Source organism: Taeniopygia guttata, chromosome 2, assembly GCF_048771995.1.
Source record: "Taeniopygia guttata chromosome 2, bTaeGut7.mat, whole genome shotgun sequence".
In the NCBI taxonomy this organism is placed as follows: Eukaryota; Metazoa; Chordata; class Aves; order Passeriformes; family Estrildidae; genus Taeniopygia; species Taeniopygia guttata.
The window spans coordinates 138,273,516-138,291,299 of record NC_133026.1 but is presented as its reverse complement, the minus strand read 5'-3'; the positions used below and the strand labels follow the sequence as shown (position 1 = coordinate 138,291,299).

Here is a 17,784-nt window from a genome sequence, read left to right as displayed (position 1 = left end):
TGTCAGGAACAATACTTCCCACTGCCCCACAACAAAAATGTGGGACTATTGGCACTACTGTGCTTTTACCTGGACAGTATGTTTATAAATGTATTTAAGAATAAATGTTAAACTATTAAAAAGTTCTGAGAAGATTACAGGAACATTTGCATCAACCATTCCGGATACAATACTAATCAAGTGGTGACTACCCATCAAATACCAGCAATGCTCCCTCAGGCCTTCTGTGCCAGTTTTCACTTTTTACAGAGAACTTACCACTAATCCAAGTGTCTTGAATTTTTATCATCCTGACAAGTGTAACCAGCATCTGTTTCAATCTTAGGTTATGCTTGATGCATGTTCAAACAGCTATGGATTTGTAAGGAGGCACGTGTGAGGCTGTCCTTGAAGATGATGGTTTCCAGACAGTGTAGCTGAATTTTTATTAAATAATATGCAGGCTTTTTCCACCTAACTCTTGCCAATCCTGCTCAGCCTTGTGACTCAAAGGGGAGAAACTGCACAGCCCAGTGCCAACAGGGGCCCCAGTTTCAAATACTCAAGAGCTGGCATACCCAGAGCTGAGGTTTTGGTCTGGCCTGTGAAAAGGGAGAAAAAAACCATCTGTGAAATCTGGAGGCACATCAGGTTTGGCTTCTACCCCAGGATTCCACAGGATCCCATAATCCTTTATAGCTATCTGCAGGTTGGGAAAGTAAATCCTTTCTCTGCACTTTTCCTCTGCTCCACACCTGGCACACACACGTTCCCTGGGGCTTCCATGGAGCAATCCCGGGAAGCGCAAACAGCAGGGTTTGATCCTTGTGGCTTTAGGAAAAGGCTCTTTTCTAACTTAAACAGGGGAGGAGGAAGAACAGCGCCCTGAGTGGGACTTCTCCTGCGGGCAGGAGCGTGCTGAAGACACGATTGTCGCTGGAAAATCACAGCAGAGCCCCGTGTCGCCGCTCGCCCGGGCCTCTCCCGGGCCGAGCCCCTCGGGCCGGTGCAGGCGGCGGCGCCTCGGCGGGAGGCGGGCGCCGTCCCTCGCATTCCTGCCCCAGCAGGGAAGGGGAGCGAACGGGGACCCTCCTTCCCCTCAGCTTCCCCGCCCTGGCCTTCGCTTCCAGCCTGCCCCGCCGCCGGGAGCCCCGCGGAGCCGAGCCGAGGAAGCGGAGCCTCCCCGCGGGCCCCGCTGCAGAGCGGAGCGCGGGGCACAGCCAGACAGCCAGACAGGGAGCAATTAAACCCTCCCCTGGCCAGCCCCCGACACTCCCTCCTGCATTTTCCACTCTGTGGTTACGGCGCTCAAAGGGTTCCATTAAGTCACCAAGTTTTACAGGTTCTTTAAAAAAAAAAAAAGGGGGGGGGGGGGAGGTGAGGGGGAGTGCGCGAGAGAAAAGTTTGGTCATGGCAGTGAATGTGTGATCAAAGCTGAGCCCAAGCTTCCTGTTACACCGGGACTATATATATATCGTGTCTTTAATGTTGGGAATGTAAGCAGCTGCTGGAGCCTGGCGCTGACTCTCTGCCTGATTCCCATTGCGCTGAGGTTTCTTGCACCGACCACAATGAACAAGTTCCTGTGCTGCGCGTTTGTGGTGAGTCCCTTCGCAGAGGTAGATAGGCAGATAGGCTCGAGGATGCACTGCAGCTTCGGACATCAGGCTGGAGACACACGGCTTTTCTTCTGGGGATTTTGTTTTGAGTTTAGTTTTTTGGGGTTTTTTTTGGGGGGGTGGGTTGTTTGTTTGTTTGTTGGTTGCTTTGTGTTCCCTCCGTTTTCTTGGTAAACCCTTTTTGTTTCATCTCTCCAAACTTTACTGGTGAGTTTGGAATGTGATGGACACGCTCAGCTCCAGGGAGACAGCAGGGATTTTCATCCCATTCTCAAGGTAGTGGCATGATTTGCTTTTATTTTGATTTTTTTTTTTTTTTTTACTGACTCCCTCCCTCCTTTTGTAAGGCCTCATCATACTGGTCTGAAGCAAAACGCTGTATCGAGTAATGAATTTAGAAACTGTAGGCTGGAATGTTTGTTTCTGATTTACAAAAGCTCCATCCCTGCCTGCCTCTAATCTCTGCTGCAGTGGCACTCTCAGGTACTGGCTTTCTTATCCAGGAAAACCACTGTGAACTCCAAAAAAAAAAACCCCACAAGTGTGTGGTTCTTGTCTTGGCTTAGAAAATTCAGCTTCAGATGCAAGAAGGAGATGAATTAGTAGCTGTGTCAGTAGCTATTACAGAAGAAGTTAGGTTATTAAATCTGGTATAAGCCCCTGCTTTAATAAGGTTTTGTTTACTTGGTGATTTAGTAAGATACTTCCAGATGCAAATTTAGAGATGTTAGCAGTGCAGTAAATCTTCCAAAATGTTATTTAATCCATTTAGTCATATGGAATTGTATATGAGTTCAGTTTAATTAAAACCTGCCTACAGACAGATCCTGTGTAACATCTATTTGGAGGCTCTTCATCTTTTGCGTAAGGAAACTTTCAAAGAAAAACATTAAAAAAATAATATTCAGAGGAGGCTCTTGCCAGCACAGTAACTTGCTTCTGGGTTGTTTTGGTAAGCACAACGGCATTAATATTGTGGCAGAGCATTAGAACTGAGATTCATTTATTCTGTAAGCTTTTTATAAATGCAATGAGATTTCCAGGATTTGATGAGTAATGTGTGTTTATTACTCTCTGTACAACTTTCTGAAAGAGCTTTTTGAGAAGGAAACCCAAAGTAATTAATGGTGCACGGGAAGTAAAATTTGTCAGCTTGTGGTCAGCAGATTGAAATGCTGACAACTTTTTCATTCCATGTCTGATGTTGTGCCTGCTTTGTCAGTATGAAATCACAGGAAGTTAATCTGGGAATTTCAGCAATATCTGGTTATCAACCTGGCTTCTTATCTGTGGCTGTCATGAAATAATCACATCAGGATTTTGATTTTGATTAAATGCAATGTGCCTGTTCCTGTTCTCCCACAAAATAATAGCATTTGGTGAAGTGCAGCATAATCCTCTGGCAGATGAGTCATGGAGCTGAAATACATCAGAGGCAGTACATAGCAAAGAGATCATCATTCAACTGCATTATTATTTTGTTATCATTACTATTATTGTTACATGTATTTAAAATTATTGTAAAATGTAAGAAAAATTCGTGAAGTTTAAGTACTGTCACATGTGCTAGAGCTCAGAAAAGTAGCTGTAGTATCTGTTTTATAGCTCCCCTTTTTGGAGGTACAACTATAGATCAAAGTTCTGTGTGTCTGGCTCACATACTTCCGACCCTAGTTTGGAGACATTGTATCTAAAAAGACTTTTGGGCCATGGTGTACTTCCAGCCTTGGCCTCTTTGCTAAGGTTTCAGAAAGGTTATACCTTATGTGGTGGTTCACTCATGTTTGTGTTGTTTGCTTGGAACACTAAAGCTGCTTACAAACATTATGAAATTGGACTGAATGGAAAGATTCCCCAGAGCTGAATCTCATTACTTGTCACGTAACTATCTTGACCCTGATACTTGACCTTTCTCTATTTTGGATCTCTGTGCACATGTGACATTCTTTTTCTGGCCTGCCTGTTGGGTTTGCTGTGTGTAGGCAGCAGTGGCTTTGCAGCCTGTGAGGGTAGGAGTTATCGTTCTGTCTGACTTTCTTTCTTTCTGTCTGCATGTCTGCATGTGTCTTGGTTAAAAATAAAACACTAAGGTTACCAGAATAATTTTTAAAAGATATTGTCACAATTCAGGTAACACCTACTGTTCAAATCTCATGGAAAACTTAATTTTGTTCCTTCTGTAAAAACACCTGTTTGCACATAGTACTGTCAATGCAAAGGCAAACTGTAGTTACAGTGGGAACATCCCAGGTTTGGATTAGCTCTAAATCTTGCTTTCACTCTGGTGAATAACATTCCAAAATGTAAGACACATATTTTGGAGAGTGTCTGGTTAGTTTTCCCTGCTTTCTCCCTCTACAGGTTTCAAGGCAAATATAACTCATATAAATTAGGACTTTCAATTTAGCACTTCTTTGATAAGATGTAAAACTGCTCTTCATCTGAATTTCATTTTCCTACCACTGAAAATGAAACAGTAGTTTAGACCCCTAAATTGCTTTGTGAATGACAACTAATGGTGCCTCAAAAAGTCTCTACAGTTCTTGACATTTTGACATATTGCTTTACTGACAGAGAAATGAAGATAGCGTTTCATAGCCTCAGCTTTTGAATACAGGTCACTCAGGAGAGTCGCCAATTAAAGTCCTTATGTAAAAGAGGAGCCTCCGCTTCATAAAGTGTCTTCCAAACAAAAATAGGACCTGTTACGTCCAAAGTGGGTGGATTACTATGAAGCAGTTGGTAGAATGGTAGAAGAGCTTTGTAAGCTGAACTCAAACCAGTGAAGATGACTCCAGGTCAGATTCCATTGTGTGCCTGGCCATGGTCTGCAGAAAGCTCCTTTGTCTGGGCAGTGCACTCGAGAGCCTGCAGCAACCCACAGGTCAGCAGTGCTGCAGAGCTGCTGGCCCAAAGAGGTTCCATTTGGTAATTGCATGGGCCTCCAGAACAGCAAGATGAGATGGATGAGAGCTAGATTGGAGTAATTTCTCCAAGGATGGCAAGTATTTGGAGATTTTCAATAGGATGTGGATCTGATCCAGCATGGCATTGTCACATACTGGATCTGAGATACAAGCTATTGATGAGGAGGACCTTGATAATATCATCCAGTGCTGTATTTTGCCAGTGGGATTTCTCTGGGCCTGTGTATGATTTCAGTGAGGAATTTTGCCTAGGGGTTGAGGATATGTGAAACTCTCCTGCCTTTGTTTTGTCCAAATACTTTGTATAGAAAGGAAAGTAGAAGATTTGTGAGGTTTTACTTTGAACCCAATGCAAACACTGGGAGCAATCTGACAGATGTCTTGAATGATTATTTATCACATAAGAAAATATGCTTTGGAATATTTGTGGAATGCAAAACAGAAACAGATTTATCTTTCTCAGCAAATGAAACATTCTCCTTTTGTCTACAACCCAAAACCACAAAGCCAAGCTATATAATAATATTTTCATATGCTGAAAAGCCACTCTCTTTTCTGCCACAAAGCAGTGATTTAAAGGGATGATGCTTGAAGGATTTTTACTTCATGTGCTTTGTCTTCTAGTTCATTTTAATTCAACAAGAGAAATCAAGCAGCTCTTTGCCTTGCATTTAAAGATGAAAGAAAAAGGAGTGTATTTTTTTTCCCAAGATCTGAAATGAAATTTTACAATCACATTATTTCTCTTTCAAACACATCTTCTAAGGAAGCAAACAAATGGACTGCACAGGCCTTTTATGTGTGTGCTGACATAAGGATGGTATGAAGAAATATAGCTTGAGGCCTAAAGTGCTGATGCAATGAAAGAACTGCTGTCTGACCTTGGGTAATTCATCTTGAATAAGTTCTCAGTATTTACTTGTATCACACTGACTTACAGTAAACTTATATTTCAGTATTTACAGTTCATCCCAATTCCTCACACTGACACAGCCATCCTGACATCTGCCCAGGATTTTCCCCAGGGACATGGAGGAAGATTGAGTTCTTCACTCTTTTTAGAAATGAGCCTATGACATTAGAACTCCATTTCACCCAATAGGTTGTTAGATGTAGTTAATTATATTAGGTTTCATTCTGGTTTTCTTTTGCTGAAAAAATTTTGTTATTGGTAGCATTTCATACTCATAGAACAAAAAAACCCCTAACAATTAGGGATTTTTTTTTAATTGAGTCATGCATTTTACTAACCCTAGAAAAACTGTTTACAAATTAATCACACTAACAATTTATTTGCTGAGATGCAAAAGATACTGAGCATTATTTTCTTCCCTTAGTGCTGGCATATAAGGAATTGGCTGGGGGTTTGAAACTGAAAGAAACTGCCTGGATCTCTTCAGTCCATTTGCCATCTCTTCCAGGAAATGAAATGTCATATTTGCTTTCAGAAAGACATTGAGAGCAGGGTTTCTTACACCTGCTTCTCAGTGAAAGGCTGTTCCCAAAATTCCTCTGAAAAGAGAATCCCCTTTTCATTTGCCAGTATTATCCTTCAATGGAGAAAGTTCTCTCTGAGTTCACTGTCTGTCTGTACTGAATCCATAACTTCTCATGTGACTTGCCAAGCTATTGAAAAAGTTCAGATCCTCCCCAAGAAGAAGCTCACCATTTCCTTCTAAATTTTTCTGTGCCACTTCCTAGTGAATTAACCTTTCTTAAGCAAGGATGAACAGAATTTTATACAATCTTCTGAATGACAAATCCATTAATTTGGTCATGTGCAGCACTGTTGGATGCCAGCTTTGGTTTCAGAAGGGTAATAGGATGAACATACTCATTGTCCCTACTTCTGATTCCAGTAGAATGAAACCAGACTTGCAATTTCTTCCTTCTTTCAAATTAGCACATGACAACTTTTCCAGCAAGACTAAGACAGGCCAGGCATGTTCATGCTTTCTATAAATCTATGGGGGAGACCACTGTTCAGAACTAGTAAGTTCTGATTGTGGCACTTTCCTGTGCTCAAATAGTGCTTAAGTGAATACATGACATTCAGGTTCTTAGTATATAGACCACCTTTCAATATGGACATTCAGATCAATCAGAGGTTTTGTGTAGCTAAGAAACTGCTATCAAGTTGGTCATAGCATAGTTTAGGAGAGGAAATGTCAGGAAGGACATAAAATGCATCTAAATGCTATTTTAATTTGTCTTAGGAACATGCTTTTGAAGGGCCTCTCATGATCATCTTTATTTACTGTATTTTAGTTTCCATATCAGAGCAGCCCTGGAGTGTACAAAGTGGATTTACCAAAGTAAACTGAACTGATGAAAGCAAATCTAGAGATGGACCCCAGAGACACACCAGATGCACTGTAACCATTAATGCATGCTTGTCCATGAGAGCAGATTGAAGTTAGTCCAAAATATCCCCTAGAATAATACATAATGTGGATGTCAGGTGCTCGGCACCATCTGTTTTGCTCTGCAAATCTGCTGTAACAGGTGATACAAATTCCTAATGTAAGCACAAACTCAGTGTGTGTTAGGCCAAGAGAAAGGACAATTTAGTGATGTTCCCCTCCAGATTATTCTGTGAACTGGGGGACTGGGGGACAAAAGAGTCTTTTCATTCTGCTTATGTCAAGTTGCTACAGTAAAACTAGTGAAAATGATATGTAATTATCTTCCACCATTACTAGTGAAATCCTGAAAAACATCTGAAAAATAGATTGACTTTATTTTGGCACTTGATGTAGGTTAAAAGGTAACTTCTGATTTTCAGGTTGCATATCAATATTCAGAACACTCAGTTGTGCTATGTGTTTTTGGACTGCATAGAAGGCAATTTTACCGATCTCTTTTCTTAAGTATTATCAAGTAACCTACAGTAGTCTTATGAAGTGTGGTACTGGGGTTTGAAGTCTAGATATGTACTTAGCAACCTACTGATGGCTATATTTGGTCTAAAAAAAATCCAGAAAAAATGCCCTAAAAAGACCCATATGCTGTCTATGGGAGTGGTTGGTATCTGATGCATAGAAGACATGGAAGAAAAGAACAGAACAGTGTCATTGTTTTTGTGATTTCAATTTTTGATTTGGGATTTCTTGATCAAAAGGTGAAGTTTATTATTTTCATCCATTATTATGTCAGATAACATCTTGAACTTGACTGCTTCCAATGTCCTATGGCAGAGAGTTGCAGAGCTCACTGTGCCAATAGGCTCATAGTAGTCCAACAGTAATAATGGTGATCTAGCTCTGTGTTGAAAATTATATATAAAAATGGTCTAGTAAAATTCTGAGATATTAATTGCATATCTTTAGTCTGACTGAAGAATTTTTTTCTCATAAAATTTTACTAAATAAAATATTTGGCTCCTGCATACATGTGGCTCAGCCATTGATCAGTGGATTACTGCAGCTATGTAATGTTTGTTTCTGGGGAAAAAAAGGGAAAACAACGTGATATGCTTTTCTTTTAAAAGCAAAAAGAAAAATTCAAATGGGAAGACTGATTGTCCTTTTAGTGATGCTGATTCATTTATCCTATTATTATGGGGTTTGGTTATGCTCATTTAGATTAATAATATTCTAGTTGCCATGATTAGTTTATTGTTATTGGTTCTTCCAAGGACAAAACTCAGTATGTCTCACACACATATGGTTCGAGAATTCTTTTGCTCAATTTTTAAAATCAATTCCTCTCAAATTGTGTTGAAATGTTTTCAATAGTTATTGGCTTATTTTCCACAGCCATAAGTTTTTCAGAAAGCAGGTGCCTCTATTTTTTCCTACAAATCCCTTTGCTTTCATACCCTGATTATTGAATTCTAATTAATTTTAATGCTGAATCATCCCCTGCAGCAAAATTCTTTATTTGCCTCATACATGGTTTCAATGTAAATAGCTGAAAAAGGAAAATAGATAAAATCTTGCTATTCTTGCTCCTACATGTTGCAGAGTAGAGTTAACAGTTATGAAATTATTCATTACGAGAAAATGTGTCACCAAGGGCTGAGGCACAACCCAGAGGAGCAGATTCTACTGCAGTGACAGCTCTGGATTTCTGGGGAGCTGTGCCCTGCAGAGCAGGAGTACTGGTGTTTCTGCCCAAGGACATGCTGCCCAAGGACTGGTTGCTGTCCTGATAATTTTCACAGTGTCAGATTTTCACCTCTGTTGGGAATTGCCTTGGGTTTCCACAGATATGTGTGTGAAGTGTGGGTTGATGCTTGTCTTTGTAGCACATGTGCCACATGGTGTAGTCAGATATGTTCTGTGAAGGGAATGCTTGTGTCCATGCAAGTCTTGGACTCTGGGATGCTGTGTTATCTATCACTGAATTAAAACCATAGAAGAAAACTTCACTGTTCACATCAACAATTAATGAGATTAGCAGGACTTCCTTATTACTAGAGTCATAGCTGTAGATTTACCAAGGGTGGGGGCATTTTTCCTCAATGTAAAGCCACTCACTATTAAAAAATGTGCTGCGCCCTCTTTGTTAAATAGATCACATAAAACACATCCAGTCATTTAAGGACATCAAAGACTAATAAGGAATTTCTCACAGTGAAAGGTATTGTGCATTGAGACCACAAGAAAAGTGAGATCTCCACCGCTAGAAATCAGATAAGTTATCAGACTTAGTCTAGGGTAACTACAAGAGGCTGTAGGGAATATCCATACTATCTGCATTTCATTCCTCAGCCCAAGTGTAGTTGTATGAAAAGTGAATTCATAGACGTGCAACAGGAGAATGCATTTAAGAGTATTTGCTTAAGCAATAAGACTTCCTAAGTTAAGCATCTCATATCACTCATTTGCTGTGAATTGTGTTAATGCAGATGAAATTTTAAATTGTCCTTTCCAAACTTAATAAGAGTATGGCTTCTCTTAATAAGAGAACTGCCATGATGTGGCAGAAGTGAGGCCCTTAATGAAGCATCTCAAGAAAATACAGACTTTAGAAAAAAAAGTAAATTCCACTTATACTTTGGAGACATTTGGAAAAGAGGAAATACATTTTTGAAATTGAATTGGCAACTCTGTTAGCTGACAGGTTAAAATAGCAACAAAAACAAGTCAGTTAGATCTATAATTCTATTAGATACACTGAAAAATCTTAGGTCAGATCCAGTTTACTTCATCTTTTTAAAAAAATGTATAAGCTTTGGAAGAGAAGTAGTGCATGTAGCCATGCATGCAGTGCTGGGACAGAGCTGGGTTATCAGTGAGGAGAGAGCTGTTGGCATACCCTGCGGGGATCAGGGTGGTTCTCAAGAGTTATTTTTGTGGTAGACTGGTGCAATCACAGAACCAAATTTTCAATTATAAGACAAAGTGACATGGAGGTTGTCTCTGCAGCAAGGCAGGCTGTCTCAGATCACCAGGTCCCCAGTCACACAGCTAAGCAGACTGTTGTAGGAAGCAGGAGGACTCTAACTGTCATGGCATGGGCCGGTACTGAACCAGCTTTTCAGGACAGCTGTGAGCCTGTGGTTTTAGGGAGGAAATGAAAGCATTGGCCTGGTCTCTTCCAGCTCATGAAATTGAGTTCTTAATGTGCCCTTCATACCCCACATCATTCTTTACCTCTGTCTCAGGCTGTGTCTTCTCCTTTGATGTAGCTGCCACATTACATCCCAAAAGCTTCTGCATATCAGAGCAAAATTAAATGGAAGGCATTAAAAAGTAACCTCTATTGTTCTAGCCATTAATTTCTGTAAAAAATAGTGTAAGAGAAATAGTGTATGGCATCACTTTTGAAGGTATCTGTGATGGTGCACTACACTGGTCATATTCATATGCTCAGGCACAATTTCTTTTGCATCTGAAGTACTCAATACTTAAGAACATAAAGGTGCATAATCCCCACCTTTGCTGTCCATTGGACAAATTCTCTGATGCCAGGCAGTAAAAGGCCAATGCCCGGTGATATTAAAAGGTTGTAAATCAGAGAAGAATAGTATCTACATCTATGGAAGGAATCACTTAGGTTGGGAAGATTTGCTAGATAAGATCCTAAAACTTTACGATTCCAAGATAGATATGGGAGAGTCTGGAAGCTGGCCAGTATCAGAAACTCCTAATGCAAGCATTTGTTTGAGGATAGGGACATGAGGAGACTCATTGAAGCCCAGATTTCCTTATGATCATGGTGCTCCCCGCAACTAAAAGGAAGTGATGTTTTATTTTCCTGTTGCTAGCTCTTGGACATTTCTGTCAAGTGGACCTTCCAGGATGACTCTCCCCCCAAATATCTCCATTACGACCCAGAGACATCTCGCCAGCTGCTGTGTGACCAGTGTCCTCCCGGGAGCTACGTGAAGCGGCACTGCAGCGCCAGCAGCCCGACGCAGTGCGCTCCGTGCCCGGCTCAGTACTACTCCGACGAGTGGAACAGCAACGAGGAGTGCCAGTACTGCAGCACCGTCTGCAAGGAGCTGCAGTTCGTCAGGCAGGAGTGCTCCAGCACGCAGAACCGCGTCTGCGAGTGCGTCCCGGGCAGGTACCTGGAGCTCGAGTTCTGCTTGAGGCACACGGAGTGTCCGCCCGGCTCCGGGGTTGCCCAGGCAGGTGGGTTCCGCTCCTCCATACGCACAGACGTGATCAGAGCTCTGCAGCACGTCCACGGCTCGTGGCACTTACAAGATTAGGAAAAGAGGCTTGTCCAGATGAAGTTGCAGGACAGTAAATTGTAATGCCAATTTAACGTGTTCTAATCTGCATCATTTGGACTGTAGCCAAAGGAAGGTTTCTCAGTGGAATACCCTGCTCCTGCTGTAATATATAACTTAATGGCAGTAGCAAATGTAGCAAATTGTACTCTAATGAGAAACATGATGGATTGCCTCTTTTAGAGGAACATTATCTGGAATGTCGTATTTGTGTGTGTGATAAATAATAATGGTTTTCATTTTGAAATCTGCTTTTTCAAGCAACTGTATATCTTGACAAACACCAGGAGCACTACATGTTTGACACCAAGTATATAATTATAACACCATTAATATAGCTCTAGTGTCACTGCAATATGTGGTAATAATTAATTATCAGCATCCTAAGTGGAATTTTCCTTTCTTAGGGAAACTGTTACTATTACCAAGCAAACAACCATTTCTTTGTCAAGCAGGCTGGCGTAGTACTGAAAGTCTGGTGGGAATATAGAGCAAAGCAGTGTTTTTCAGTGGAGTGTATTCTTCATTTAAGACAACATAAATTGTTAAACCAATAATTTGTTCTTCCCTCAAAACCAAATACATCATTTTTTGTTTGGCAAATGCCGTGGCCCAGTTTAGCTCCAGTATTTAACACAACCTGAAAGAATTGTAAACTGTCATTGTACCAGAGCTTGATAACTGCCTGGAGAAGAGCACTGAGGTAGGAAATGCAGAAAATCAAAGTGTCTCAGACACCCGCAGGCAGAATGATTTCCCTAGGAATGGCATACCTGCAGTGAGAAACACTAGGGTTGGCCTGTACATTTTAGTGCTGAGCTGAATGACAGGCTGGGAGTCCTTTTCTGGGTTGTGAACCTCTCACTGGAGAGCAACTTTGGCGTAAGGAGAAATGTTGCTGCCGAAGCTGCTCAGTAGTCTTTGAGTGATTGGTCGATGAAGCTTTACCCTGATGCCTTTCCACTGTTAAGCATTGCCACCTGGCAGCTACCACATTTCCATATTGTAAACCTTCATTAACCTAAACTATACCCAGCAAAAATGAGTTAATGAGGTTCCACTGTATCTCGGCAGCAAGTCAAAAGGGGCCAGAAACAAAATCCTCAGAAAGACTTTGGGAGGTGAATTAAGTATAAATTATCTGAGCAACCATCCTGCTGCATCCCTCCGAGCATGGTGAAACATGGCAGACAAATTTCAATCCCTCAGATCAGAATGAAACAAACTTTTATAGAAGATAAAATGTTGAATTTTGTAATATCTTGAAAAATTAGTTCCAAAAGACCATCAGATTGAACCAGCTAAACCCAAGCAGACCTTAAAAAAGGAATGAAAACATTGTAAAAATACTTGCATCCCCCTGTGTCAATAGTCAGTTTGTGAGGTTAGGCAACAGCTAAGAGTTTAATAAGCATGTACTGCAGTGTTACTGCTTTTTGCCATATGATATCCTTGAACTTTGTAATGATGCAAATTCAGGTGAAATAAAACCTAAGAGCAGAAAAATATGATTCTACTCCCACACAGGGAGATGGTGTGGTCCAGTGCCTCATTTAAGGCTTAAAGCATTAGAAATCTGTTTCCCTGGTGCCCATTGTTCATGATTACTCTGGGATATCACCTTCCTTTGTAGTTCCTTTTTGTGAGTGAAGATAAAGGCTTTGTTCCTTCCTGCCGCGGCCGGCCCTGTATGAGGCAGGGCTTAGAGCAGCGCTGTACGGGGAGAGCAGCGCTGCGGCGCGGCAGCTCCGCCGCCCCGGTGGCGGCTGCCGTTTCCCTGGGAAGGATGGGGGATTCCAGGAGAGTTGGAGGGAGTGGCAGGAGGGCAGGCAGACAGCGGCAATTCATGCCCTTAACAAGAGCGCCGAAATAAACAGTGAAGAAGCTGCCAGAGCAGGAGGGTGACTTTATGCTCAGTCCTGAGAACGCTGATGGATTACACGGTACAGTCCTCCCTTGTGCTGCAAAGATTCTGCAGCGAGCTCTGAGCAGAACGATGCACCATTTGCAGGAACACTCCTTTCTTGCACTCCCTTGCTGCCAGCACACAACCAAGCCTGTCGGCAGCAGGGAAAGCTGCTAAGGCAGCGGTCTCAGGCGGTGCTGGGGCTGGGGCTGGGGCTGGCTGCAGCTGTGTCCGCCCGGAGCTGCAGGCGGTGCCCGCTGAGCGAGGGCAGCGCCGGGGCTGCAGAAAGCGCAGCATCTGGGAGGGGGCTGGCACGTACAGGGTCTCTGCCAACTATAAACTCCTTCGTTTCACTCGTTGTCTGATGAAGCGCTAGGTCAGGCTGTAGGCAAGCACTCTTCTTGATTTCACAGCTGATTGAGAACTTGAGATGCATACTCTTTTCCTCGAAGGATTTCCCAAAATAAAGAAAAGATTACTAAAAACCTAACGTTACAATAAATATCCACATGTAAATACTTTAAAAATACACTAGATGGAGGTATTTTCTTATTCAAACATAATTTCCAATTTTTTTCAAATTAATTTTAAGCATGTGCTTAAGTTCATGTTTAATAATGCAGTACTAGATACCAGACTTCAGGCACTTGTTAAATGTTGGATGAATAAGGATGAATTAGGAGTAAGTATACAGTGGTTATTCGTACCATTACATTCCTACCACTGGTGGTTAGACTGCATAGTTTAAAATTTCATGGATTTGTTTTCTTACTCCTTTTAAATGTGCTAGAACCGTATGTTGTTATTCTGTTGTTGTATCTTATATTTAGTTCTGAAGTAAAGCTATGCATTATAAATCACCAATCAAAACATGTATGTCTATTAAATATATTTTTAATATTGGATACTGCTTTCTTTGCTTTTAATAACATTTTATTCAAGCCCCAAAAAGAATTTCAAAATTGTTGTCTTTAGCTGATATGGGGTTGGATTGTATTTTTGTCTAGAACTGAAGTAGCTCATTCAAGTAAGGTTCTGTGCAGTTCTTGCAGAGTGAAATTCAGAACACATTTTCCCCCCACTTTTTTACTTTACAGAATATTTATGTAGTTGAAGGATGAAGATCAGACATAGTGTAATGTCTGAATAGACTGAAGTAATCGAGGTTTTAAAGATATTAATTTACTAAATTACTAATTTAATCAGTAACCACTGATTTTATACTTGGTAACAAGCAGATTTAAGAGTACTATTTACTGTATTACATGAGCAGGAACATCCTTCCCCTAAGGCATCTTCTGTCTCTTTTTTTTCCTAAGTGATTTCTTAATAAATCAAAAACATGAAAAGCAGAAGCATGACAGTTTAGAGAGGAATGGTTTTTTGCTGGTTTGATTTTTTTAAATTTTTTTTCCACAGTTGATGTTATATGTAATTGGATGCATTGTTTTCCTGTTTCCACAGGTACCCCTGAGAGTGACACTGTATGTGAGAGATGTCCAGATGGATTTTTCTCGAATGAAACCTCCTCCAAAGCAGCCTGTCTTAAGCACACAAACTGTAGTGCCCTAGGTTTCAAAATAGCTGTGAAAGGAAATGAGGTTCGTGACAACATCTGTCAGGAAAATACAGATACTACACCTCAAAAATGTGGAATAGGTGTGTATCATTAAGGAAGAGTGCTCTGAAAACATATCTTTAATTATTGTTAAAATTAATTTACCAAAATCTGGGATAAAAATACCTAGCTTGTTAGCTCTTTGCCTGCTATGGTGATGGCCATAGTAGAATTTTAATTATTGTAGCTCAGACCAAAAAGAACTCAAGCACACTGTTTTTTAAATACTTTTTATTATCATTCTTGCTGCTTGGTTGTTTTTGTTTTTCAGTTTTGTTTTGTTTGTTTTTCTTTCTGAGACAGGCAAGGTAAGAGATCAGAACAATTGACATTTTCTCTTTCTCATTTCAGATGTAACCCTGTGTGAGGAGGCTATGTTCAGATTTGCTGTTCCTACTCATATCACACCTAACTGGCTGAACATACTAGCAGACAGCTTGCCTGGGACAAAGGTTAGCACAGAAAATATTGAAAGGATTAAACAAAGGCACAGCCCTCAAGAGCAGACCTTCCATCTTTTGAAACTATGGAAGCAGCAAAACAAAGAACAGGACATGGTCAAGAAGATTATCCAAGGTATCTTATTGTGATAGCATGTGCATTATAAAAAACCTTTTGAATGGCATTTAAAATTTTGTTTGGATCAAATACCCCCTGGGGATCTGTTGTGCTTGGAGAACAGCCTGCAGGCCGGTGCAGTAAGCACAGAGAAGGGGAGAAGGGGGATCAGGGAGAAGGAGAAGCAGGAACAGAATTCCACTTCTCCAGATCAGTCAAGGACTGAACAGTTTCCAGACTTGCCCACTTTGGAGCATGTGTTGTGCCATGACCTTTTCTCTCCTTTTGAGACTGCACAACATACAAAGAATTTTGATCAAGTGAGAAAAGTGTTTCCATCTGTAATATCTGAGCAACCGAGGTTAGAGGGAGCTGGTTCCCAGCAGCTGAGAGTGCCATTTGTCTTCTATAAAGTAGAGGTTGATATTTTGGACTGGGACATTTATCCACAGGGTGCGGGCACATGGGGATAAGGAATACATAGACAGGCTTTCCCTTGTTTTTCCTTTCTGGTATCTCTTGTCATGCTGATTCATTTGTTCATATGATTTGGCTTTGTTTGTGCTGAATCTTCCAAGACATGTTTTAAAGATTAAATAGTGCTGCAGTATTAATAATAAGGCTTTTTACAGCATTCAGGCCAACTCTTTTCATGTGAACCACCATCAACAACCACCAAATTTGAATGACATTTTGTCCACTCAGAATAGATTTGAAAAATGCTGCAGAAATGTTTTTTTTTTTACCCCTCTGCTATTTAGTATGCATGTTTATGTCAGTCTGTGAAGTGTCTAGAGTACTTCAAAATTCAAAATTACTATTCTAACAAGCTTGCCTGGGCATTTCTGAAGAGAATGAGCTAAATTTTCATTCACTGGAAGCAAATACTAGGAGTCCTAGCACATACACACAACATTTTACAGGATAGATGGGCCCAAAAAAGCAAAGATTAATTATTTGAAGCAAAGAAATTTAGAAAGCAAATTCATAGAATTTTGGAAGGTTTTTTGCAGGTTACGGTAAAGTTGTACTATTTTCTCTTTTTGCTTTCTATAGATATCGATCATTGTGAAAACAGTGTCTTAAAGCATGTTGGCCACCTGAACCTCACCTTTGAACATCTCAACATGCTGATGGCAAGCTTACCAGGCAAGAAAGTGGGAAAAGAAGATGTTGAGCGCACAATGAAACTATGTCAACCCACAGAGCAAGTTCTGAAGCTTCTCAATCTGTGGAGAGTGAAAAATGGTGACCAAGACACCATTAAAGGTTTAATGTATGGACTGAAGCACTTGAAAATGTACCACTTTCCAAAACGAACCATCCAAAGCCTGAAGAAGGTGATAAAGTTTCTTCACAGATTTACAATGTATAAATTATACCAGAAACTCTTTTTAGAAATGGTAGGGAACCAACTTAAATCTGTGAAAGTAAGATGTGTCTAACTCAAGATACATTTCTTTCTCCACTGACTATTCTTCCCTAATTACTGCCAGCAGTAATTAAACTGGAACATTATTTCACTACATTTTGATTTACTATTTATAGAAATGCCTGACTGGAATAGTTCTAAGTCTCCTGCAGTGGTTTTGAAGATGTTTTTTGCTGTTTTTTTTTATTTTAATAAAAATCACTTTTGTAAAAGCTATTAACCCGATGGTAACATTAAGGGCCTGATTCTGCATTTTTGCACATTCAGAGGTGAAAAGTCCCACTGTAGTCACTAGATGAGAAAGGAATGCCAGACCAGGCTCTTCTCCAGTATTTGCTATTTATATTCTTCACAGAATAAACATTTTTGTTGTACATATTTATTAAGTTAAATGGATATGAGACTGAATTTTAGGAGGAAAATTGGAAAGCACACTGTATATTTTCTAGTTCAACAAATATGATTCCATATATTTTTCTGGCAAAATTTTGTAGCATGCCTTAAGAGTTATTAATTTCTTTACAGTTTGTGTTTAAAAAAATGTATTATTGCTTAGTATTATTTGTATAAGTTGTGGTATCTTTTGGTAAGGATGTTTTAATTTATCCAATGATTTTAACTCAAATACGGTGAAAATATAGCTCAAGTGACCTGAATATTTAAATATTCTGTGAAGAAGTGAATGTACCATATTTAAGAAGCTGGATTTTGATATAGAATTTCATAATCTTATTTTATAAAGCAATTAAATTTTTCAGTTTAGTTTTTGACTGGTGTTTTACTCTTGATTCTAAAGTAGGAACTAATTACAAAAACAGACTATGTGGATTTGGCACTTTGTCTTGGGCTTGGGTCTCTGCTACTCTCTGTCTGGCCTAGTAGTTAATATGTGAACCAAGTAAATATTGATCAGCACTGGATTTTCATGGTCACTGCAAAGGTGTAGAAGAAGTTACAAAAGTCTTAATGGTTCCACTCTAAAAGGCCCAGGTGTCGTGGTATGACCGATTGCAACTCCATAGATACATTTGGCCCAGCACCACTCTTGGCCCAGTGACGT

The 17,784-nt window shown here is 40.3% G+C and overlaps 1 protein-coding gene across 1 annotated transcript; it reads left to right on the top strand.

Annotated features, from left to right (window-relative positions):
* Nucleotides 1–1,359: 1,359 nt before the first annotated feature.
* Nucleotides 1,360–17,486, top strand: TNFRSF11B (TNF receptor superfamily member 11b). Its single transcript, XM_002200428.7, has 5 exons — nucleotides 1,360–1,580; nucleotides 10,740–11,109; nucleotides 14,581–14,775; nucleotides 15,086–15,310; nucleotides 16,349–17,486. Exons 1-5 carry the CDS (start codon nucleotides 1,551–1,553, stop codon nucleotides 16,735–16,737), a joined length of 1,209 nt encoding a protein of 402 aa, XP_002200464.5. The 5' UTR covers nucleotides 1,360–1,550; the 3' UTR covers nucleotides 16,738–17,486.
* Nucleotides 17,487–17,784: the final 298 nt, after the last annotated feature.

Excerpts from the sequence above, each read along its gene's own strand:
- TNFRSF11B (XM_002200428.7), top strand. The coding sequence starts at position 1,551 with ATGAACAAGTTCCTGTGCTGCGCGTTTGTG. Across the intron at positions 1,581-10,739 it reads TCCTGTGCTGCGCGTTTGTG|CTCTTGGACATTTCTGTCAA; the intron begins GTGAGTCCCTTC and ends TCCTGTTGCTAG. Across the intron at positions 11,110-14,580 it reads CTCCGGGGTTGCCCAGGCAG|GTACCCCTGAGAGTGACACT; the intron begins GTGGGTTCCGCT and ends CTGTTTCCACAG.